Source organism: Cyprinodon tularosa, unplaced genomic scaffold (genome assembly GCF_016077235.1).
Source record: "Cyprinodon tularosa strain WSP-4 unplaced genomic scaffold, ASM1607723v1 ctg71, whole genome shotgun sequence".
In the NCBI taxonomy this organism is placed as follows: Eukaryota; Metazoa; Chordata; class Actinopteri; order Cyprinodontiformes; family Cyprinodontidae; genus Cyprinodon; species Cyprinodon tularosa.
The window spans coordinates 4,689,353-4,715,126 of record NW_024039463.1 but is presented as its reverse complement, the minus strand read 5'-3'; the positions used below and the strand labels follow the sequence as shown (position 1 = coordinate 4,715,126).

The window sequence follows — 25,774 nt, the reverse complement described above, 5'->3', positions numbered from 1 at the left end:
GGAGGCGTGACAGCAGCAGCAGAGCGCGATCCGTCAGAGAAAAAACATCCACAAGTCTTAACTTCGGTTTATTTGCCAGCTGGCCGCCGGGCATTCAGGATATAAGGCCAATAAAAAACGAGGGAGTCACCAGCGGGAAAACATCCCATGTGAGGAAAACAAGCCCTGGTTTGACTCGGGGTATAACTCCGCCTATTGATCAAAGACCATCCTCCACCCTTTTGTCTTTTCTCCACTTTGTTAACTTCACTAAAAGCCTCGAGGATTCAGGGCCAGCTGGGCCAAATCTTTTAAGCATGCCTCCGTTTTCCATTTGGTGGGATTTTTACGCACTAGAGCTGAACCGCAACAAAAAGCCGATTGGAGATATTTGACCCCCTCTTTATTATCAATATAATTGGACTTTCATGGATTATATGTGGAGATTATTTACCAAAACAGAAAGGTAAGTTTTTTCCCCTCCTTTTACATATAAAACTACAAAATCTGAGTAATAGCAGGAGGATTGCAAAGCATAAAACGAAATCCATTTTTAAAAACAATCTGACAAAAACACAGTTTAAAGTTCTCACCTCCTGACAGCTTACAATGTTTTTTGCATTTTTTGCCACAATAGGTATATAATTTTTTTTATTGATATAATTTAATCGTGGTTCTCTGTGCGCAGCCTGTATGGAAATGAGTCGCACTGTGATCGCAAGTTAATATTCAACTATTTCCATGTTATTTGCGTCCTTCTTATATCAATTGAAGCCGGGCTGTTCGTGCAGGCGGGGACAACGAGGCTGTGTTTACTCATTCCTCAAAACATGCAAATCATCCGGATACCAGGAGAAGCTGAGAGGCAACTTTTCCCCCCTCTCTCTCTCTCTGCGCCACTTTTTATTAGAGGGCGGAAATAATTAGGCTATTTCTCCTGTCGCAAACTTCTGTATGCGGCGGCATAAAAACACGCCTGCAGTGATGTGAACTTTTCTGCGCGTCCTCGAGGTCTCGCGTGGTTTGTGGCCTGTCAGTTTGGACGGTTTGCTTTCGGAAGTCGCACTCCATCACCCTTTGCCCTATAGATCATGGGAGTTTAGAGTGGGGTGCCGCTCACGCGCACACATACACGCTGCTCGCCACGCGAGCACGCGCACCCTTGACAGACCGCGCCTTCCGTCCGCCGAAAACAGCTCTGCTGCTGCTTCCTCCTCCATGCACAGAAACCACACTTCTCCTCTCTTTGCAGATAAGACATCACCCCATGTATGTGGGTATATATTTATATAGATACATACTTTTTTTCTCTCTTTCACCTTAAAAGTGTCAACAGAATGGACTGATAATATCTGTAAAGGCAGCAGGCCCATGCTCATCTTCTGGGTGACAAAAGGCTGGATGGGCCCATGTTTTATATATTTCTGTACATCTGCATCTCAGTTTTATAGGCTATGCTTTTATTCTCCGGATGCATGTGTGGTCACGGGATTTGATAAAGCTGCTGCAACCCATGTTCTGAGATATTTTAGGTAACTTCGAGTTTGTCAGCTGATAAAACACATCAGGGATATTTGCAGTGATGCGAATAAGAGGGGAATAAGTGCTTAGTTAAAAAAAAGGAAAAGTTTAGCATGACCTCGACATATTTGTTACTGGTGTGAGGTGGCAACCTCCAACCCCTCACATATTTCTATTTCGTTTGTTTTTGCTTCTCTTTCACACCTAACAAGAATGGGTTAAATTTAAAAAGCATAAAACATGCATAACATATCCTTTCATCGCCTCTCATATTCATGATCGTGTCATGGGGATATTGCTCTAGCACAGAGGTCTTCAACAGGGGGTCCGCGACCCCTATGGGGTCCATGGAGGGATTGCATGGGGGTTGCAAAAGTTTTGGTTGATTAGATTTTTTTTATATAGCAATTTTTTCCACTAATTGAAATGTCTTTAAATCCACATTAACATTCATTCAACACACTGCAGTAAACAGATAAATGGAGGCAGAAGATGTCTTTCAGTCGTCAGTGCACACATTCAGCGGCACACAGGAGCTCTTTCAAGCTCGGCACTGTTTCATTCACAACACCTGTCCCATCAACCAGGAATCAGAATCTGAAATACTTTAATAATCCCAGGGAGGAATTACTTTTGTTACATGACTCCATCTGTAATAGAGTGACTATAGGACCAGTTTGATATTACACAATTTTATACACTATATATACAATATATCGCCTTGGCTTGGAAAATGTCGAAGACCCCTGCTCTAGGAGGTTAACCTAGACATCTATCACCAGTTCGTCAGGCTGAAAAAGTTAGAAAGCCAGTTTTAAGGATGTGGGACTCTAGCAAAGTACAATGAAAGCCATTATCCACAAAGTGAGAAAAAAGAGCCTTCAAGACTGTTAAACCAACCATAATTAATCAAAAAGTGTATTGATGATTCCTCCTAAAAAAAGGAAAAAACCAACATATAAACCGCTGATGAGCTTACTTAGGCTGATCCAAACCCAAGACCGCTGAAAAAAGGCATCTATTAGAGAAAACCACTTTTGAAGAGAACAATACATTGGCCCCTCTCACATTTTCTGACCATCATCCAGACTTTTGGTAAACAAATACATGGACTGAAGGAACAGAATTGAAAATTCATGGAAAATGTCAGAGCAAACAAAATGTTTCATCAAACCAATAGTCCAAAATTATGTTGGAAGTGTGATCCTCTGGGACTATTTTACTGTTTCACAGGCTAAATGAACAATGAGTTCAATTCTATTCAAAAAATTCTGAAATAGATTTTCTTTCTATCAGTTTGTGACCTTAAGCCAAATCACACTTGAGTTATTCAGCAGGACAACAATCTAAAACACGTACGTAAGTCCACTTCTGAATAGTAAAAGAATAAAAACATGCATTGATAAAGTCTTTTGTGTGGCCTGGTTAAAGCTTGGACATGAACCTGATTCTAATCATCTTGAATTGATACCTAACCTTAAACTGAACTTTTTTTTTTTTTTTAACCCACCAATGTGACAAAGTTTAAAGAATAACTTCATAGTTCCCCACCTTATTGACCGTGCTTAGTCCGCCCGGGAACCTGTGTGGTGTAGTGGGAAAAGGTCAGTGATCACCTGTTTTCTTCATGTGTATCCGTCTTTCTATGGTTACTCCCAAACCGTTCGCTCAGGCAGATTTACACCTACAAGGTCAAACGATGACTGAGACCATTGTATCCCTATCTCCTAAGATTGATCCCTCCTTGGGAGGGAGTAAACTCTCACAGGTTCAGAGGTGAGTATTTGGTTTTCCGTGTCAGTTCAAATTATTTTTATCTGCTTGGAAGAATTTCTACTCTAATTTTTTTTTTACTATTTGTATCATACCCTCCCTACAGGACAACAAGCAATAAAAGGTATCTAACTCTGCTTAGTTAGAAAGGGACCGATCACACGATTGGGCACTTCTTATGCTGTGACTCTGCAAAAAGCAATAAAGTGCTGTCTACTGGATGATCACTCCTCTCATTTCTTTATCCTAAGCCGTTCAATTATTTTCCTTTTACACTCACTGATGGCTGGAGGTATGGGTAAAAGCCCCACCTTTAGCCCCATCTAAGCCCGGAATTGCAGGAGGATTAATTTCAGATGGCATCTTCTATTTTCTACATGCAGTATTACATGAGTTGTTTATGTTTTCTAATGGTTTTGTTATGAGCGTTCCTGGGGAAATGACTGTGCATCTTCACAGCTGGGTTTTTGTGTGATCAGTTGGGAAAGGTTGTTATTTAATCTGGTGCTCTTGTTTGTATGTAATCCAGAAAGCTGTTGTGTTCTTGTTCTGTCAGTCTTCTTCAGGTGTAGTTTTCTGATTTGTGAAAATGAAACCCAGAAGCCTGAAATGTCCCCACTGAAAGTAAAAGGTCGGGTGTTAAGGTGGGCGTATGAAAGAAAAACGAAGTTTCAAGTACGAACAGGCAAAGCAAAATAAACTTTAGCTGTTGTACGCTGCTTTCAGTTTGGATAAATCTGGCGTTATTGGTCCTAAATATCTTTATTGTCACACATTTTTTAAGATCTTCGCAGAATTTTGTGGTTAAATCCATGGATTATTGTTCCATATGCTACCTTTATGAAATTCTTTAATTTCTCCCCATAGCTATAGCCTGTAGCTAACCGTACTCATGGTCGGTCCGTGAGCAGTAGTCTTCTTGCATCACATCGCAGCCCTGTCAGCCCTACTGCAGAGCAGGTCCCAAAATGCAGGACTGGAAAAAAACATGTGAAGGAAAATCCGGCGAAGCGGTCTGAGCCGGTTAGAGCTGACCGAAGTGTTGGCAGTGGAAAAGTGGCAAAATACTGATCGCCTAATGCAGTACGTTTCAAGCTAAAAAGTTACTAAACTTACATTATTTAAACGTTTAAGTCAGGAGACTTGACCAAAGTGCTTTAAACTACATTCACACACACACTCACACTGATAGTGGGGCTCACTAACAGAGGCAAGTGCCGTACACTGGCGCCACCGGCCCTCTGACCACAATCAATAGATGTTGCAGTTGCCCAAGGACACAACACTGAAAGCCAGAGCCGGGGCTTGAACCAGGGCAACTCCTGCACCCAACAGCACTGTCGCCCTGAACAAGCAACTCCTAATAACATTTCTGAACTTATGATAAGTTGTGAACCTGTGACCTGAATTATCAGTTTTTAAGCTTTTTGATTAGATGAATTTGTGAGAATTGAAACTATACATAACCTTTCTGTGGAGATTGGCAGGTTCCCCATTTCTTTAAAATAATAAAAACCGAGAACTCCTGCACTGACATTACCACCCCCCATTGGACCTGAGTGTCCTGCGAATGTGTGGCCTGGAAATATCCCAACAGTTTGTGATACCAATACCTAGTAACTCCCATTAGATACAGGTACATGTATATAAGAATCACATGGTAGAAATAATTTGAACCAACCTTTATATGAACTGCAGGTTTATTCTCTTTAATGTGATTTTAGAGATCACCATGCTCCCCCCTTATGGTAATTGCAGCACTTTGTGACTCACATTTCCTTCTGCAGGGCTGAAACGGAAATAAGAAAGGGGAGAAGAGTCACTTCTGTATTTCTAACTTTCTACACAGAAGTGTGCCGAAGCAGTGGGGTGAAGAATCCGTGGTTCAACTTGGAGATTGCAGGGATGTTTTTAAAAAATGCACACTTGCGTTTAATTTTTAGGTGCCTTTAGTTGTTTTTTTTTAAGTATTGAGTGTTACTTGGCACCTTAGAGCTACCGTAGATATTTATTTTTTTGGGGTAATGATTTATATGGGCTGTAAATGATTTGTTTGGTGAAATGGAAAAGAACACACTACTAAAACAGGGGAGTTTATAAATCTGCCTAGCATGAGGGTTAAAAAAATGCAAACATCACCAATTATTCATCATTAACTTTATCAACTGCTGATAATCTGCTGCGAATCCTTTTATTTGGATAAAAAAAAAAAAAGATATTTTAATTGTTTAGCACTTTAAACTTTTCATCAAACTAATGGCAATTTTCAACTGACTTTAAAAAAATCCAACAAAAAAGAAAACGGTAATCAGATTAATATAAAAAGGATATGACTCAGTCCCACAGCAACATTAAAGAAGTACATAAAAAAAAAGGAACTATCACATCTTGCTAAAGTTTTGTGGTGAGAAAAATGCAGAATTGAAACACAAAGTCCAGTCTGCTGTTTTTCTGTCCCAGGATGTAAACACAAGAGAAGGCATGCATGCCAGATGCAGCAACCCATTCTGTTTTGGCTGAATGTTCCCATCTGACGGAGACCAGTGATCCTAGCATCTGGAACAAACCAAAGCAAACTAACAATGGATCAAGTGTGTCTAAAGCCATTTCACGCCTTGTTGAGTTGTAGTTCTCACCCTTAAAGTGATAACTGGCACCAGCTACATACGGGAATTATGTCATCTAACTAAACCAACCGGCTGTTGAGGAAAAACCCCTTATTCTCCGCATTGCTCAGTCTGTGGAGTTCTTCCTGAAGCAGTAAATGATAAATCATCCTCAAGCATTTTTCAGATTGTAACTTTACTGCTAGTTGTTGAACAGCGTTTTCACCATTTCTGTGAATCAGCTGATAACACTGAGTGTGACCTGTGTGATAAACCACGAGATTTGTCAAGGTTGCGAAATTGCCTCAAGCTGTTTCTTATCTAATGATGGCTCTGCTATGTGCACAAAATGGTCATATTTCTGCTAGGAGTGTCCATATTTCCAAAGCGAGAGATTATTCAAGATGACATCTAAATCAGATTTAAATATAGGTCCAGTACATGAGGGAAAGTTGGTTTTATTTCCGCAATTCATTAAAATAAGGATTAAGATGCGGTTCAGGTGTTAATTTATTAAAGACAGTTTACAGCTTATTGGAAAATTAATCAAGTTTTCATAAAATACGAACAACTTCAAAAAACGTTTTTTTTTTCCAATAAAAGATATGTTCATATTATGTGGTTCTCGAACTTAATAATTCAGAAGCATTTAGCATGAATTACTTCCTCAGTGCAGCTATAAATGCAGCTATATATCAGGCTGTTGCTCTTCTCAGGTAAGTAGGTAAACATTTGTCTTTCTGTAGTGCCTTTTAAAGACACAAGTATTATTTAGTCCCAAAGCAAAGTTTACGAAAGCCCATGTGGCTTTTGCTGTTTTTTTTTGATTAGCTTGCCTGCTTCGTTTGGTTAGTCATCAAAGAAAGAGCTGGAACTTTCTGGCACAAGGTTAGGTGCCAAGTCCTGCTGAAGAATCATATCTGCATCTCTATAAAGCTTGTTAACAAGGAGAAGCATGATGTGTTTAAAAATGTAGATTGCTCCGTGACTTTGGACTTGATAAGTGGACCAACACCAGCAGATGACATGGCTTCTCCAATGATCGATGATTGCACGCTTCACTCTGGATCGTGTAAATCTTCGGTGCCTCTGTTTTACCTCCACACTTTATGTAGTGTAAAATGTAAAATTTATTTGAATCTTAGATAGAGCTTATCAATGCATCAGTAGGCATTACCTGTGTCGCATCTCCCCCGAATGATGGTCAGCACTTGACTGATGGTTTTATTGTTTATTAGTGTATCATCGTTGTCCACAATAATCCTTTTAACCGACCAACGTAAGAGCTAGGCAAAGCACAGAAGAAAAAATGTATTACGGTACTGGCCGTTACTATGTAAAATCCGCCCGTTATACATAAGCTACAGAGACTTAATAACGAACAAAAAAAAAGTTTTTCACAAGCATTTCTAAACACATGAACACATATTAAACATGTCTTATCAAATAAGGACTAACCTTGTGCCACTTCGCAGGGTGCGAGTCCTTAAAATAAGAAGTAATATTTTAACGTTCTTTCCTTCTTTTTCTACGTTTCAATTTCAGACTCTTCTTCTCCGTATCTCGCTGTAGCCACTAACTAGAAACGTCACGTACTTTCAAAATAAAGCCTCTTAAAACAAGGTAAAATGTAAAGCATTGTATATTCACAAAATTAATGGAAGCAAAAATAAATAAATAAATAATAACTTCACGTTGTAATATGTCTTGTAACTAAATTGGAAATCGGGTCATTTACACTCCCACCAAAATTATAATTATTTCATTACTTAAATGAACTACAAATAATTTTCACATTTGAAATGATCTTAACAGTAACTTCTGCTCATTTTCAGCTTAAACATAACATCGGCTTAAGGAGCTTATAACAACAGTACCAACTTCTGTACTGGACGTTCCAGTGTGGAGGGCTTACCTAAGCGCTCACCCTTTTTGTTCAGTCTCTTATCTCCAACAGAGATTTTCACCTTTCTTACAAGTCCATCTTTACCTTTCATAGCTTCAGTGATCCTTGTAAGCCTCCACTCACCTCTAGGTGATAGTTCATCAATGTCCATCACAACATCACCTTCTTTCAGATTTCTTTTCGGTGCATACCATTTCTGTCTTGTCATAATGCTGTGAAGATATTCTCGTTTCCAGCGGCTCCAGAATTGTTCCGCTAGATACTGCACGCGTCTCCATCTTTTTGTGCCGTACAGGTCCTCTTTTGGGAACATGCCTGGTGGAGGCAGTGCTGGGCTGGTCTTCATTTGTATGAGGTGATTGGGAGTCAAAGGCTCTGGACTGTCTGGACTGAGTAGATTTTCAACGGTGAGGGGTCTACTGTTAACTATAGCCATGACTTCATACAGCAGAGTTCAAAGTGTAGAGTCGTTGAGTCTGTTGCAGGAAAGTGCCAGAGTAGAGTTGAGGACACTTCTGAGCGTTTTGATCTGGCGCTCCCATACTCCACCTGCGTGACTAGAATGGGGCGCATTCATTACAAAGTCACATTGCCTTTGTGATAGAAACGTGTTTAATCTGTTGGTGTCAAGCTCTTGGAGGGCTGCTTTGAACTCATTCTTGGCTCCAACAAAATTGGTGCCCTGATCACACTGGATCTGACGGACAGCACCTCTGATGGCGATGAAGCATTGTAATCCATTAATGAAAGCATCGGTGGACATGTCTTCCAGCATTTCTAAATGGATAGCTCGTGAACAAAAGCAGGTGAGGAGAAGCCCATACCGTTTTTGCTGCTTTCTTCCTTCTGTCGTGACGAAGGGTCCAAAACAGTCCATGCCACAATAAGTGAAAGGAGGGGAAGGCTCCATACGTTCCTCCGGCAGATCACTCATTCGCTGGCTCTCTGCTGGTCTCCTAAGTCTGCGACATATGACACACTGACGAATAAATGAAGAAACTGCTCTGCTCATACCTGGAATCCAATATCCACTGGATCTGATTTCATTTGCAGTGAAGCCTTTGCCTTGATGCTTGGTTATTTCATGGCTGTGTGCTATTATTAGTTTAGTAACATGGTGGTCTTTAGGAATGACAATGGGGTGTTTAAATGAATCTGAGAGAGATGAGAGCCGAAGTCTTCCTCCCACCTTCACAATGCCGTCTGTGTCAATAAAGACATCCAGGTTATGTAGTTTGTTGCCTTTTGTCAACTGATTTCCTTTCTTTAATTGTCCAATTTCATTTTCATATGTTTGTCTCTGCAGGTCTCTAATTATGACACATTCTGAGCCTTTTTGTTCACTCACTGTAGAGGGCGCATTTGACTTTATCTGCTTAGCCCTCCTAATCAGACGGGCCACTGCTTTGATGCCCCGGGACCATGATGAAAACTTTGACAGACGATCTGTAATGCTTACTGGTTCTGATGTCAGTAACGCAGATGTCTGCAGTGTTTGAGTCTTTCGGATCTCTGGATCTCCTATCTCCAAATCTGGTGTCACATCTTCTGGTGTAGGTATGTCACTTTCCCACAAGAACCTGGGACCGGAAAAACCATTCTGATTTGATCAGTTCATTCACTGTTCTTCCTCGTGAAGCTCCATCAGCTGGATTCCTATCTGTTGGCACGTAATGCCACTGCTGGGGGGTAGTGCTATTGCGGATCCTCTGGACCCTGTTGGCGACGAACGTATGAAAACGCCTTGAGTCGTTGTTAATGTAGCTTAACACTACTTTGGAGTCAGTCCAGAAGTATTCTTTTGTATTAGCACAGCTAAGCTGTTCTCTGAGCAAGTTGCTGACAGTAACTGAGACTACGGCTGCTGTTAATTCAAGCCTTGGTATTGTTGTTAACTTTGTTGGAGAAACTCTAGCTTTCCCCATCACCAAAGAGCAGTGAATCTCTCCTTTGCTATTTTTAACTCTTAAATAAGAGCATTGTCCATATCCGTTTGTGCTTGCATCAGAAAAGTGATGCAATTCCTTTTCTATGACGTCTCCGAAATCAACAGGTACGTAACATCGAGCTATATGGATCTTTTCTAGGTTTGCAAAGTCATGTTGCCAACTCTCCCACCGTGGCTTCAGTGCTTCAGGCAGGGGTTCGTCCCAGCTGACACCTTGTTGGCATATTTCCTGCAAAATCTTATTTCCAGTAAGGACGTACGGCGACAGGAATCCTAGAGGGTCGTATATGGAGGCGACTGTAGCCAATATGCCTCTACGTGTCCCAGGCTGGTTTGCCAGAGTGTTGCTGAATCTAAAACTATCATCTTCAATGCTCCAGTGAATCCCAAGAGCTCGCTCTAGCTGGGTGTCTGAGAAAGTCAATTTTTTTGTCCTTGTTTCCATGGCCCGTTCTGATGAGGGTATACTCTGTAGAACAGCTTCACTATTTGAGATGAATTTATGGAGACGGAGCCCCCCTTTGCCACATATCTCTCTTGCCTCTTGCGCCAATCGAATGGCCTTTTCAACCGTATCTGCACTTGTGACGCCATCGTCTACATAAAAGTCCCTTGCTACAAACTGTGACCCAACTGGGTGTGAGCGTCTGTTCTCATTAGCAAGGTTCTTCAACCCATAATTTGCGCAACCAGGGGATGACACTGCGCCAAATAGATGGACCTTCATTCGGTAGTCTTGAGGCTCTGTGCTGGCATCTCCGTCTTTCCACCATAGGAACCGCAGGTAGTCACGATCCTGTTCAGGCACATGGAATTGATGAAACATTTTTTCTATGTCACACATAAGTGCAATTGGATGCTGTCTGAACCGTAGGAGCACACCAGTGAGGTTATTGATCATATCGGGCCCTGGGAGAAGATGTTCGTTGAGGCTTGTGCCACAATACTTCGCAGAGCAGTCGAATACAACGCGAAGCTTGTCAGGCTTTTTTGGGTGGTATATGCCATGATGGGGGATGTACCATCGCTCCCCTGGGATTCCATCAGTTTGCACCTCTTCTACCTCACCTCTTTCTATGCTTTCTTTTATGTACAATGTGTAGTCTCTTTTATATTTCTCATCTCTGTAAAACTTCTTTCGCAGGTGACTAAGTCTGATTTCTGCGAGTTTCCTATTGTCAGGTAAGTGTGGTCGGTGCCTGAAAGGCAATGGCATTTCGTAGTGTCCCTGTTCATTTTGTCTTATGCCTTCTTTCAGTTTTTCCACGAAACCAAGGTCTTCTTGTGATACTGTTTTGTCATCCCCTTTCATGTCCTTAAAGTCTGACTCTAGTGCGCTAATCACATCCATTGGTGTTATTGGAGGAAGTTCCTTTACAGAGACTTTATGACACAGGCTAGTCTCTGCTCCATCTGAGTTTGGCATTGATTTGCCCACAATGCTCCAACCTAAATCCGTACAAACTGCATACAGCTCACTGTCGTTTCCTGTTAATACCTGTCTAGGTGTTAAAGCTCTAGGACAATTGTACCCGATCAGAAGTCCAACGTCACAGGGGAGAAGAGGTGGAACCTTGTCAGCAATGGAACTTAAGTGAGGCCATCGATGTGCAGTTTCATGAGTGGGTATATGATTGCGGTTGCCTGGAATACAGTCTTTTGTGTATGCAGGAGGAAGGTCGATGTGGATGCCTGAATGGTAGCCTCTCACTCTGAGTCCAATTACTCACTCACATTTCACGATCATGTTCTCTCCTAGCATAGTGGTAAGCTTTAGCTTAACAGGTTGCATGCTTGCTTGCAGCTCATTGCTCACCTCGTTGTTGATGAATGTGCTGTCGCTGTCGCTGTGCTGTCGCTGTCCAGCAATGCGTAGACGAGCTTCTCCTTTAAAGGATTGGTGGCCAGAGACACCCAAACAGGAACAATCATGGAGGTGTTGCATGATTGTCCTCCTGCAGTGACATTGAGGGCTTTGGCTTCTGTAGTTTCTGTGGCGTTAGAATCTGTTTTCAACGTAGAATGTAGCTCAGTTCGCCTTTCACATGCCTTGTAGTTGTCATCATGGAGACAGGTGGGGTGTCTCCCCTTACATACGTCACAGGTAAGACGGTAACGGCATTCCTTGGCATTGTGACCTGGCTTGAGACAACCGTAACATAACCTTTTTTCCTTCACATATTTCCGTTTATCATTTAAAGACTGTTCAATGAAGTCTGGACATTTATGTAGTTGATGTTTGTCATTTTTGCACCACATGCAGGGGTGTTTTGACTTTATATTGCTAACTGACGAATTATCATTTGTAGCCACTTGTGTGCTGAGAACGTTAGCTTTGTTTCCCTTTAACTCCTTTGCCCCTTTTTTTTCGTTAGATGAGTAGAGAGCATGAAGTGAAGTGACAGCATTACACGCGATCTCTGCTTCCAGAGACAGGAAGTTGGCAAACTCCTTAAAGGAAGGGAATTCTCTACCATCCATGAGGATCTTAGTGACTTGACGGTTCCAACGAGCCGACAGCCAATCTGGTATTTTAAGCATCAGCTTTTGATTCTCTTCACAGTCGTTTAATATTTCTAGGCTTCTCACATGGGGCATTGCTTGTAAGCATGCGTTCAGAAAATCAGAAAATGTCCTTAGCCCCTCAGCATCTTTAGGTTGAATTTTTGGCCATTTTGACAGCTTGTCTCTAAAAGCTCGTTGAATTAAGAATGGCTGCCCATAACGTTGGTCAAGCTTATTCCAAGCATCTCTGTATGCTTCCTCATCACTTCTGTAAAACGTGCCTTCAAGACATTTTTGAGCTGCGCCGCTGATATATTTTTTTAAGTAATAGAGTTTATCAGCAGAGGAAATATTCTTTCGGTCAATGAGCGACTGGAATGAGGCTCGCCATTCAATGTAGTGGATTGGATCACCACTGAACACTGTAGGTGTTGGAATTGGGAGTCTGTGTGTGGCTATGCTATCTTGAATTGCTTGAGCCAGATAGGAGGCATCAGTTAGGGGTGCTGGCTTAACTGTGTGAAGGGATTGAGGATCTGCATGTGTGTGGAAAGTAAGCTGTCTGGTGTCTGGCTGTATAGGCTGATACATACTTTCCTGTTCGATTTCTCGATCATAAATCTCAAGTCTGGCACGAGCCACATCTCTGTCTCTTTCTGCTTGTAGGCGTTCTAAGTGAGCCCTCTGTATGTCCAATTCCCTTTTGTGCTGCTCTTCCATTAACCTTATTTTCTCCTTTTGCTTTATTTCTTCTTGCATTACCCTGCATTGCGCTTCCTTAGCAGCAAATTCAGCGGCTGCTTCGGCTCTTTTAGCAGCTATGCTTATCAAGTCGGAATGACTAGCTCGTGACTGAGAGGCAGTTCCATATATTGAGTGAGCATAGTCATTGGCTAGTAGCTGGTGGAGACGGCGCCTTTCATTTTCTTCATCAAAATCTCCACTTATTGCTGCTAAACGCTCTAAAATTATTTTTACAATGTCTTTTGTTACAGCCTCACATGCATCAATTTTTCTTCTAAGTTCAGTGCTTGGTGTAACTTTTTCTCTTATTTCTCCATAAAGTTTCATTATTTCATTCATTCCTTTCTCCACATCATCTGCCATAGTGGCCAGTTCAGACTCTGATATGTCTCTCTTTAAATTCTCTCTGGAAGCTCTAATTAGAATTTTCCATTGTTCATACAGGCTGAGCAAACGTTTTTCCTTTTTAGTTAATTCATCCATTTGATATTCCTGCATTCTTTCAGTAGGTTTATGAAGACGTTGTGTACGTCGCGGTGAAAAAAGCTCCTCCTCCTTCTCACTCATTTCATGTTTAAGTTCGGCTATTCGTTTTTCTTTGCTTTCAATTAACTTCTTTAATTCCTGCCTTGATATGCCTTCGCATTCTCCTTGATGAAGTAAGCCTCTACTTTCTTCTATTTCCGTTTGTAGCTTCTTTATTTCTTCCTTCACATCATCCATTTTGCATGTAGTTTCGTCCTTACCGTCTCTCTTGACCGTTACACCTGCTACGATTCACTGCTGCTTGCTCCGTGCTGTCCGTAGATTGCGTAAGCAGCTCTTTGAAGCAGGTGCAGGTGAAGCTCTTACTGTCGCATCTCCCCCGAATGATGGTCAGCACTTGACTGATGGTTTTATTGTTTATTAGTGTATCATCGTTGTCCACAATAATCCTTTTAACCGACCAACGTAAGAGCTAGGCAAAGCACAGAAGAAAAAATGTATTACGGTACTGGCCGTTACTATGTAAAATCCGCCCGTTATACATAAGCTACAGAGACTTAATAACGAACAAAAAAAAAGTTTTTCACAAGCATTTCTAAACACATGAACACATATTAAACATGTCTTATCAAATAAGGACTAACCTTGTGCCACTTCGCAGGGTGCGAGTCCTTAAAATAAGAAGTAATATTTTAACGTTCTTTCCTTCTTTTTCTACGTTTCAATTTCAGACTCTTCTTCTCCGTATCTCGCTGTAGCCACTAACTAGAAACGTCGCGTACTTTCAAAATAAAGCCTCTTAAAACAAGGTAAAATGTAAAGCATTGTATATTCACAAAATTAATGGAAGCAAAAATAAATAAATAAATAATAACTTCACGTTGTAATATGTCTTGTAACTAAATTGGAAATCGGGTCATTTACAACCTGTCTGCTGGACAGCTGTCATGTCAGCCGTCTTTCCCATGATCGTCCAAACCGTAACAGGACCGTGGTTAAACATGTCTTCATTTAACCTTTTTACTACTCCTGTTCTTTTTAGAATTGGGTGAAATATGTTGTTCACTTGTTCATTAGCTGTAGGCCATGATCATAAACATAAAAAAAAATGTAACTTTAAAATGAAACTCTGTGTTTAAAGACTATTTTAAAAGTCTAACCGTTTGTATGCAATTACTCAAATAATTGTTAAACTTTTCGGTTCTTTTGTAATCTATTAAAATGCCCATTTGTTTTAAATATCTAAATCTTACATTTCTTTTTTTCTTTATATATTTTGCCAGGTTTGGAGCCATATCAGTGCTTCTTAGCATCGCCAGAGGATGAGCCGCGAATCGATACAGACCCTCGCAGACCCGGGATTTCGAAGCAAGATGCCCTTATTTGATGGAACAGTAGCATCCAGCGGACTGTCAAAACCGCAAGCCATGCCCGGTCTCCTGGGTAGGCAGAGTCTGCAGTACAATGGAGCCTATTTTACTTATGAACCCAGAATTAAAGGAAGGGATGGATTCACCCCTCCTTGGAGCCACCCGAAGACGTCTCCAATAGATGACAGAAGTCCCGTGAGTCACCTGAGTCACCTATCAGGAATGCTACAAAACCACATGGCACACAGGAAGGACAGCATTTCTTCAGAGGGAGATCATCACAGCCCTGTAAAGAAGGGTTTTACAGTCTACACCAAAAGTCCTGAGACGAACAGTCCAAAAGCTGTTTCTTCTGTGGGTTTTAGAAAAACCAAATCAGGAGGCGAGAACCCCCTCTCACCATCGCAAAGCTCTGTTTACCTGGCGATTCCTAAGCCAGTTTATGGACTCGGCCCCTGCTGTAATGAACTGGGCTGTGTTATAGGACACAGATATGGTATAGAGCACATCTCTCCTAGGATACCAAACACTGTTCATGAACATGATTGGATGCAAGCCAATGGACATTACCTTGAAAAGCTACCTATTCAGAGAAAACAGGCACTGCTTCAGCAGAAAGACTTGCAGTTCGAGTGCAGTACAGAACAGCTGAAGAAGGTGACAATGGAGGGATACAGTCCAAGCAGGGTCAGAACTCTGCCCTCTGTGATAGAGCCAAGCTACAGTAGTTATCCCTGCCCCTCAAGCCGTGCACTGTTTGGTTCTTTCAGACAGCCTGGTAGTCAGCCCTTGCAGACCTCCCCCACAGGCTACCCCAGCCTATACGCCCCCCGTCCCACATATGAGAATATGACCTCAGAGGTTTATCAGGAATGCTCTCCCTTGTCCAAATATGGCCAGCTAACACAGCACCCTGGGTTTTACTACTCCCAGACTAACGGGGAGGTGGAAAACAGGACGCAGAGGAAAGAGAGTGGTAGTAAACAGGCAGAAGATGGACCTCTCCTTTATAAGCATTCGATCTCAACCCCCCGAGAGCATTACGTAGTGTCTCGGCCACATCGCTCTGATATTCCTCTGTCTTGCCCTGAAAGGTTGCCAAATCATACTTTTTTGCAGGGTTATGAATATCCGTGTTACACAGTTCCAAGATTTCACTTTAATCCAAGCCAAATCAGAGCCCCTTCAAAAAGGCAAAACTCCTTATCTTCATATCACCCGAGTCGTATAAATGCGTCCTCGTCCAGCCAACACATTGATCACCCTACACTCAAAGAGAAACCCAAAACCACCGAACAGATTGACCAGCTACACTGTTCATCATTCATACAGGTGAACAAAAGCAGTCCTGCCAGACACATGAACCCGGCTCCCGTCTCGCCATCCAGCGTTCAAATTGGCCGGTTTTTCCAACCATTTACCAGCCTTTACATAGAACCACCAGCTCAAACGCGACCTGCAGTTAACATGGACAGAAACTGGGACCATTCCCCTATTGAAGCCCCAGAGAAACAGCAAAAAAGTCTTCCCGTCTCCCCAGCATGGCCGACCCCATCACCCAACCACTGCTCTGTCAGAAACCATGCAGCTGTGCCTAATAATGTCAGAAAAATTATCTACTCCCCCACCGTCGCAACAGGAAGCAGGCACAATGGGCCAGTGTCTGATGCAGGAAGCAGTGACAATAAAAAGTGCCTAAAGAGGAGTGTTTCTCACTCATCTCTTCCTTCCAAAGTAGAAGATGAGGATGTGTATGAGGTGGAATGTACCAACAACAAACGACAAAAGGTGGAAACGGAGAAAGCCACGGCAAATGGTAAAACTGATTCGCCTCCTATGCCAGTTATTGACACTGTGTTCAGCTTGGCACCTTACCAGCTGCACCTGCAGCAATCAGGAGTTTTGTTTCCAGGAAGGGAGCAGCAGAAACCCAACCAGACTTCTGAGAAACACAACGACAAACTCAAGCCAAACACCAAAGAGAAGAGGTTGGATCAAAATGATCAGGAATCTGTTATCCGCCTCAAATCTAAAAGCTCCATGAAAACCTCAGCCAATGCATCTTCTGTAGAAGCTCCACAGATTAAAGTGGAAAAAGTCGATTCTCCTGGTGTAAATAACTCTACAGAAAACCAAAGAGAAGCAATGAAGAAAGAGCCGAAGGTGACTCAGTCACCCGACAGATTGCCTGTGGCTTTGAAAGAGAAATGCGAATCTAATGAAGTGGAAAAACAAAATTCATTTGCAAGTGAAAATATATCATCAGATAAATTGAAACCTGTTGAGGTGACTGAACAAATAAACCAAAATCATCAGGATGAGACATTAAGAAACCGCCTGGTTACATTTCAACCAAATCCCAGTCCTGTGCCGCCTCCAGGGAAAGTCAGCTTTAAAAGCATTCCTCCTCATTGTCTTAAACTTTCCACCTACAATATCATTCTTCCTGATGGTAAGCACTGCAAGACTGCCCAACATGCAGAGCAGAATCCACTCCCGCAGCCCACAGCCGCACTCACAACCAAACAGAAGCTCCAAACTCCAGTACGAAAGCACTTCTTAGAGCTGCACCAGTCCCTCTGCAACTTAATATCTAAATCAGTGTCTGCCTTTTCAGAGCAAGACCTTAAAAAATGGCTGTCTCAGCTGGAAATATCTGAGCCTTTATCTCAGTCATGCAAGGACCAAATAGTGCCGTGTCTGTTGGGCGCGAAACCAAGAGAGGCCTGGATCAATGAGGAGATCAGAACAGCACTCAAAGAGGTCCTGGAGAGGCTGAGGGAATACACGGTTCAGAAACACTGTCCCTTTCCGTACGTAATGCGGACAGGCGCCGTGTTTCTCCCGATGCTGGTGGTCAAGGAGCTGCTGTTTCCCACAGTCCAAGGCAGCTTCGTTGACAAAGTGCTGCAGGAGCACAAGGTGGAGCTGCGGCCCACCACGCTGTCTGAAGAGAAGATCCTGATCCAGCTTCATAAGCGAGCCTGCTCTTCCAAGCTCAGAAGGCTGATGTCAATAAAACACCTGCCGGACATTTACACCGAGGCCGTCAACCTGCTCTACTACACATATGTGTGCAAACATCTGGGTGAGTAGGTCCTTCTTGCTGCGTGTTGTCTGTCCAGATTGGTCCAACACTTAACTCTCGTTCCACGTTTGGGATTAGGTGTGATTAATATTTCTCAGTTCTTCCTTTCTGAAACTAATAACAGCTGCTTTGGTTGGCAAATGTTTCCTGCTAGACATACAGCATTTAAATGATTAGGAACTAGACAAGTGATTTCGCTGAATGTTTTAAAAATAAAGTTTTCCATCAAATTTTACAGCTATAGCAAAACTTATTTAGAGGGCGGTAGTCAAAGGAAAAACAGCTTTGTTGCATCAAAATGAATAAAATTGGAGAAAGAATAAACCAACAGATGAACAGGGTCTTGAAAAAGTTTTCATATACCTTAAAGCTACAGTGTGTAACTTTTAGCGACATCTAGCGGTCAGACTGCAGACTGCAGCAAGATGAACATCTCCCCCCCACCGCTTCTCCCCCCAACAGTACGGCGAGCGTTACGGGACAAAATGTCTTCCACGACGTCCGCATCACCTACCTTCTCAAGTGATGAGGTTTGTTTACATAGATAATTTTACAGATAGTATTTCATTAGTCTGTGCAGGGTATAGATTTCATGTAGACTTAAGATAATAAATATACCCGTTATTTTTTCTACATCGTCGTGACGTTTTGGCGATCTCGCAATCGCTAGTTTGTTGGCTCTGCGCTGCCGTAGCGCAAAGATGTCTGCCTCCATGGCTGCGAGACCCGCTCCTATGTAATTATAAATAAGGATTTCTAAGGCAACGCAAATATTAAGGTTAAGAGGCTGAGCTCGTAGATGTTGATAAATAACATAGTTATGTATAATATATTACATTTCTGACTGTATATCCCTGTAATTATTACACACTGTAGCTTTAAACTTTTTATGTTATAATCAGAAACGTATACCAATTAATAGGGATCTTATATGATAAAATAAGTGCATAAATGCAATTTTAAATGATACTGAGGAATGGTTTTCAACAGAAAATATGTGACATGCATTTAGCCTAAAATAAAATTCCGTGCATCAAATCGCCTTTAGAAATCTAAGTAAATGTAGTTTAATTTCACCTCTTTTTTTATAATCTACGGTAATCTTAATACAAATCCAGCGGTACCGTGAGGGCTGAGGATAAAATAAAAACCGAAACATCTCGAGGAGCTGCGCTCAATGGGTCAACAGAAAATGAACAGAGCATGTCTCGGGTACAAAGCAATAAGGACATTACCACCCAGATAAACTGGCAGGCTGATAAAAACCAAGAGAAAACAAGAGAAATCAGCCAACTGGTCCAAAGTAACTCTAGAGGAGCCTCAGCTCAGGTGGGTGAATCTAAGCACAAATGTTATTCCTGAATGCAACAAATCCGAGAGCGATTGCTGATAAATAGAAAGAAAGCCACGAAAAATCTGCTGCTCAGAACAGGGACTTTGGTAAAAAGATAAAGTGCTTTTTAACAGGAAATGAGCACTTCTTTACAAGACATGACTAAAAAGGTGTATGTATATATATATCTATATATATATGTATATGTGTGTATATATATCACTTCAAATGTGATCTTATTTTTACTCTTCACATGTTCCTACAAATGAGTTTTTTGTAATTCATTTTTAGGTGCCTCTAATGCCATAATTTTACTTTAAAATTAATGGTGTTATAATTGTAAAACATGTCTATAATAAAAGCAGGGTTCAGATAACCATGGGAAATTGGTGAATAGGGAATACAGGACAGAAAACCAGAATAATCTTTGAACCTTTTAATATGGCATTAAATCACTCATTAACAAAACGGCGCTTTTAGCTGAAACAAACTTCTAAGAATCCAGTCAGTGAAAAGTTTCTGTGTCCACAGTTAAGGTTGAGATATTAAGAATATGTTAGCAAGCTAAAAATACACAAAAAAGCAGATAGAAGATCTAATGATTTGATGAGATGAAATCTGCACATTCTGCTTCATTTATATTCTGCAGGGTTTCTTTTTTGTTTTGGTTTTGCATTTTCTGCAAGACGTTTGTTGGAAGTAAACTCAACGCAAGCTTGCTTATTTTTAGGACATCCCCTTTTAATGGCTCTGAACTGCACTTCTGTTTTTAGTGCTCTCTGTCCCATTCCAAAACTTCCCATTTTTTGATTAATTATTTTTAATTGGTCTAATCCAAGTTTTCTGCTGCGATGGCCCTTTTTTTTGGTAACGAATAAAGCACAATGAAGAACAATTATGCAACATAAAATTCATTTATTTTTTTACAGAATCACCCTCACCTGATGTCCAAAAGAGAGTCCAGGTATATATGTGTACTTTTGTTTTATAAGTCTGACCTTTAATTAACATCTCTTTGCTTTTCCATGATTAAATAGCAGGAAATCTTTCTCTTATATCAGTTTCTGTAATTTTACTTGATTTTCCTGCCTATAGGGGAAAGGCTGGCCAGCTCAACTGATCTATGAAAAAAGTGGAATCATTTGGAAATGTTATAGTTACCTGGCCTCATAAATAGTGAGGCGGGCTGGTTTATGACGTAACCAAAGCGCATTAGGCAAGACAAGAACACACGTACCTAAAGGCCATTTACAGAGACCAATTTACCAAACGCAAATGTTTTTGGACTAAAGGGGGAAACCTGTCGATTCGAGCTGTGGCACCGTGCAGCCCACACCTCTCATCTATGAAGGCCAAACATGTATTGAGCTCTTAACTTGTTGGAGTTCAACCAACATATATTAAGTATTTGTGCACTCTTCTTCACTGAAAAACACTTGAAGCTTTTCATTTATTTAGAACTCATATGAAATCCCACACAGATGGACTCTGTAGGTGACTTTTAAAGGCAGTTGGTTGCAATCGCTGTTATTTAAATTGGAGTAAAGAAAACTGAATACAAATGTACGCCACATTTTTTTTATTTTTATCCGTAAAATAAGCTAAACTGAAAAGATCACATTCATTAGGACCATCTGTAATTTTTCCCTACACTGCAAAATAAGGCGCTGCTTTGTGTTTGTCACATAAGATGGTGGAGCTGAAGGTTTTAGGAAGGGTGAGATGGCTTAAAGTAAATTTCACATGCTTCGATTCTGACTCACTTAAGTTGCATTCGTTCAGTTTTAGCCACACATGTAGTAATCATTAGGGATGTTATGTTTCTCCTTAATCTTTCCTGAACTGATGACCACCTTTTTCCTAGTGCACATGGCTTTACATTGCTTTTTAAGGCACTTGACTCTGGTAACGGACCTTTGCTCCTTTTCTGCTCTTGTCCTCACTGGTGCTTTGATGACACCCATTGTAGCAGCTGACTGTGTTCCCAGCCTTCACGTTTACTGTGTTACCCCCGGCTAATAGATGGTGGAGGTTGACAGGATAATGTTTGCTTGAAGGAAATCTCACTATGACTGTATCTCATTTATCTGTTTATCTTTAGATCCTTTCTAAGTTCCCTTTCTAAATTGCTGTTCAGTATGTTTCCTGAGCACTAAATAAATGCTACCATCTGCTTTAACTGTCATTTTCCCTTTTGATTTGTAAGATACCTGATTTTTTTTTTCCACCCAGAATTACATATCGATTAGAATATCATCAGAAGTTTATTTAATAAACCAATTAAAAAATTGATTTAAAAAAATTTAACTCCCAAACTCTTACACTTATTACCTTCATTCATTTAAACTCTGTCTGTTCATCATGGCTTACAGCTAAAAAAACAACTAAGTTGTAATTTAAGTGGTATATTATCATAAAGAGCAATAAAAGCACTTTTATTTCAGAAATGTATTTAAGTCAAGACAATCATAGAGGAAACTGCTGACTTGTCCAGGACATCAATGGATGCCCTCAAAAGGGAGGCCAAGCCAAAAATGGCACTTCTAAAGAAGCAAATTGTTCACAGAGCAGATAGATATATAGAGATAGATAATTTAGGGGAGGAAAAAGTTGTGTAGAAGAAAGTACGCAGGAACAGTCTTGATGAATATGAAGCAAAGCCCCTTCAGAGCTTAGCTGAGTTGCAGATTGTAGATAGAATCATTGCTGCAGAAGCAACAGAGTAATTTTTCATGCTGATTTAATGTAGATGTTAACGACACAGTCTAGAAGTGTAGTTCCAAAATGTATGATATATGTAGGTCTGAGATTGACCACCCATCCTTTTGCACTGATCAGTGTTAATGAAGCATTGCTTTTTTTATGTTTTTCTTCTACTCCATGTCCCATTGCAATAACAGGATACATTAGGTGAGGGAAACCAGCTTCTTTTTTAAGGATTTATCTCTCCTTAGTCGGGGTGTCTACTTGTCTGCTGGACTGTTGAGTCAGCAGACTCCTCTATAATTATGCAGCCCATAAGACATTTCTGTATAAAAAAAGTTTTTTTTTTTTTTTTTTTACTGCTCTAATATAATATAAAGACATTTGAGAAACAAAATTTTCTTTTTTTTAATAAACTGTGGGCCATTATCAAAATAAAAAAAAATAAAAAAGTATCACTAATAAATCTAAGACAAAAAAATCTAATATTGTATTCTTTTTTTAAATAAATTAACCTTTTGATGATATTGTAATTCACTGGTATACCATACCTCTGCACTGTGTATTTCTGCAGATGCCACCAGTGTTTTAGTCTTCTAAATGCAATGATCTTTGTGTTGCAGGACTAAATGTGGACCCTTTTTATAAAGAACAAGATGCGGGACATCAAGTGTCAAACAGCGACACTCCTGATCCTAATGACGGCCCTGCCTCCCCAGCCTCTCTGTCAGAGCCACACCATAAGAGATGCATGAAGGAAGAGGAAAACGAACCACCTCCTTGCAAGAATAAAACCAAAAGCTCATTAAAGAGTGGTTTGAAGGATACGTTTCTGGACAAAAGCTTGTCCGATATAAACCAGGCAAATGATGCAGAGCAGGCGGTTGTTGAAGGTGATCTAAAATCACCTATAAATAAAACTCCTGAAGTCAATCAGACAAAGAATACAGAATCGGATAACAATGCTGCAGAGGAGGATTCTTCTGAGGCAGCACAAAGCATATCGGGTGAGGACTCTTGGACATGTCCGTTAACATCGGAAGAGCTGTCTCAAAGCGATGCTGAAACTGAGGGATCCTCAAGTCTGCTGCCCGACAATCCACCTTCAGAGCGCCTGGTCCAATCCAAGAACTGCTCAGGCATGATTCTTAAGCTGAGGAAGATGCTCAGTGTGGGCCTGAAGAGAAAAAGGGCTTGCTATGAAGCCGTGTCACAGTCAGAGATGGGTGGCGAGTCTTCGCCATCACAACCTGAGGTTGGAGAGGGCGCAAGCAGTGAGAGAGACCAACAAAGGATGCCTAAAGCGCTACGCAGGTGGAAGGGAAAAGAACGCTTCCGTCATCCTGGTAGGCCCCCCAGCAGCTCCTCTAAAACTAAACAAAGGTCTCTGCTAAAGATCAAATACTGCCCCTACTTGTCCGCTTGCCACAGCACGGAGCATAGAAGGCGCTGGGTCCTGCGCTCAGCTGTCCAGACTGCTAGGAGGGCCATGAGGTTCTACTATCCTGATTTGGTGGGGAAAAGAATCCGACACCTTTATGAGGAAGATGATAAATCAGAGGTGTGGTACAGAGGAGAGGTGCTTCGCATCCATGAAGCTCATACCAACCCTCTGAAAACCATATTTGAGGTGAAGTATGACAGCGAGCCAGAGTGGAAATACTACCTGGAACTGATGATGGACTACAAGAAGGGCTGGCTTAAAATAGAAGACTAGACGTTCCTCAGGTTTTACTTTTGACAGGTTGTTGTCAGAAGAGATCAACAATGAAGCTGATGTGGATGTTTTATTATTTTCTTTATTGAACCTCAGATGTAAATGACAAGACTTTGTCTTTGACATGCAGTGGCTTTGAGTTTTACTCTGAAAATACAATTTGAAATATGTTTGACCACGATGTATATTTTAACTTCTCATTTCATACAAAAAAGTAAACAAATTTCAAACAGTGCCACATGTATGCATGTGTATGTTTACAGTACTTAATTTGAAGTCATTTGTTTTTAGAGATATGTGTATGTTTACAGTACTTAATTTGAAGTCATTTGTTTTTAGAGATATTCTGCTTGTTTGTTCCTGGAGCAAATTAAGCTCAGCAGGCATTAAGGTACTTTATATAAAGCTGCTTGGCTGTTTTTTTTTTTTTTTTTTTTTTTTATAACCATCTGAGATTTTGGAATGGAAGTGTGTTATTCTGACATTCCATCATGACTTAACCTCATTTGTTTTTACATTTTGTGTGACTGGTCTTAAAATTCTTTGAGAGTGAACGGTTTTGATCTTTATGGTCTTTAAAATAAATGTTTTTATACTGAAAGGTGGTTGCATCATTTATTCAAACCAAACTTCCCCATGTTGCCGAATCTTTCCTTAATCAACAGCTACCTCATCTGTTCAGAACATGAAAGAGAAAATCTGTTTATGGGAATTTATTCCTAATTAGAAAAGGCAGAACTACCACCCAGCTGACCAACAGTGCATTGGTGTGACTGGAAATGTGAGAGAACGCCTAGAAATGCAGAAATGAGTTTGTCTCCATCCTGTGGAAGTAAATACTATTGCAACTTTTCTCCTCTACGTGAATACTTATCCTCTGGGCCTGTTCATTGTACAGGTGCTGGTCATAAAATTAGAATATCATGAAAAAGTAGATTGATTTCAGTAATTCCATTTAAAAAGTGAAACTTGTATATTATATTCATACATTACATACAAACTCATATATTTCAGATGTTTATTTTGTTTAATTTTGATGATTACAAATGACAACAAATGAAAATCTCAAATTCATCATATCAGAAAATTAGAATATTGTGAAAAGGTTCAAAATTGATGGCCCCTGGTGCCACACTCTAATCAGCTAATTAACTCAAACCACCTGCAAAAGCCTTTAAATGGTCTTTCAGTCTAGTTCTATAGGCTACACAATCATGGGGAAGACTGCTGACTTGACAGTTGTCCAAAAGACGACCATCGACACCTTGCACAAGGAGGGCAAGACACAAAAGGTCATCGCTAAAGAGGCTGGCTGTTCACAGAGCTCAGTGTCCAAGCACATTAATAGAGAGGCGAAGGGAAGGAAAAGATGTGGTCGAAAAAAGTGTACAAGCAAGAGAGATAACCGCACCCTGGAGAGGATTGTGAAACAAAACCCATTAAAAAATGTGGGGGAGACTCACAAAGAGTGGACTGCAGCTGGAGTGAGTGCTTCAAGAACCACCACACACAGACGTATGAAAGACATGGGTTTCTGCTGTCGCATTCCTTGTGTCAAGCCACTCTTGAACCACAGACAGCGTCAGAAGCGTCTTGCCTGGGCTAAAGAAAAACAGGACTGGACTGCTGGTGAGTGGTCCAAAGTCATGTTCTCTGATGAAAGTAAATTTTGCATTTCCTTTGGAAATCAAGGTCCCAGAGTCTGGAGGAAAAGAAGAGAGGCACTTCATCCACGTTGCTTGAAGTCCAGTGTAAAGTTTCCACAGTCAGTGATGGTTTGGGGTGCCATGTCATCTGCTGGTGTTGGTCCATTGTGTTTTCTGAGGTCCAGGGTCAACGCAGCCACATACCAGGAAGTTTTAGAGCACTTCATGCTTCCTGCAGCTGACCAACTTTTTGGAGATGCAGATTTCATTTTCCAACAGGACTTGGCACCTGCACACAGTGCCAAAGCTACCAGTACCTGGTTGAAGGACCATGGTATCCCTGTTCTTAATTGGCCAGCAAACTCTCCTGACCTTAACCCCATAGAAAATCTATGGGGTATTGTGAAGAAGAAGATGCAATACACCAGACCCAACAGTTCAGAAGAGCT

General features: G+C 41.0%; 1 protein-coding gene across 1 annotated transcript; it reads left to right on the top strand.

Moving 5' to 3' along the window:
• Positions 1-23,970, top strand: cunh15orf39 (chromosome unknown C15orf39 homolog). Its single transcript, XM_038268791.1, has 3 exons — positions 1-445; positions 14,752-17,926; positions 22,586-23,970. The coding sequence occupies exons 2-3, from the start codon at positions 14,791-14,793 to the stop codon at positions 23,677-23,679; spliced, it is 4,230 nt and encodes a 1,409-aa protein (XP_038124719.1). The 5' UTR covers positions 1-445; positions 14,752-14,790; the 3' UTR covers positions 23,680-23,970.
• The last annotated feature ends 1,804 nt before the right edge of the window (positions 23,971-25,774 follow it).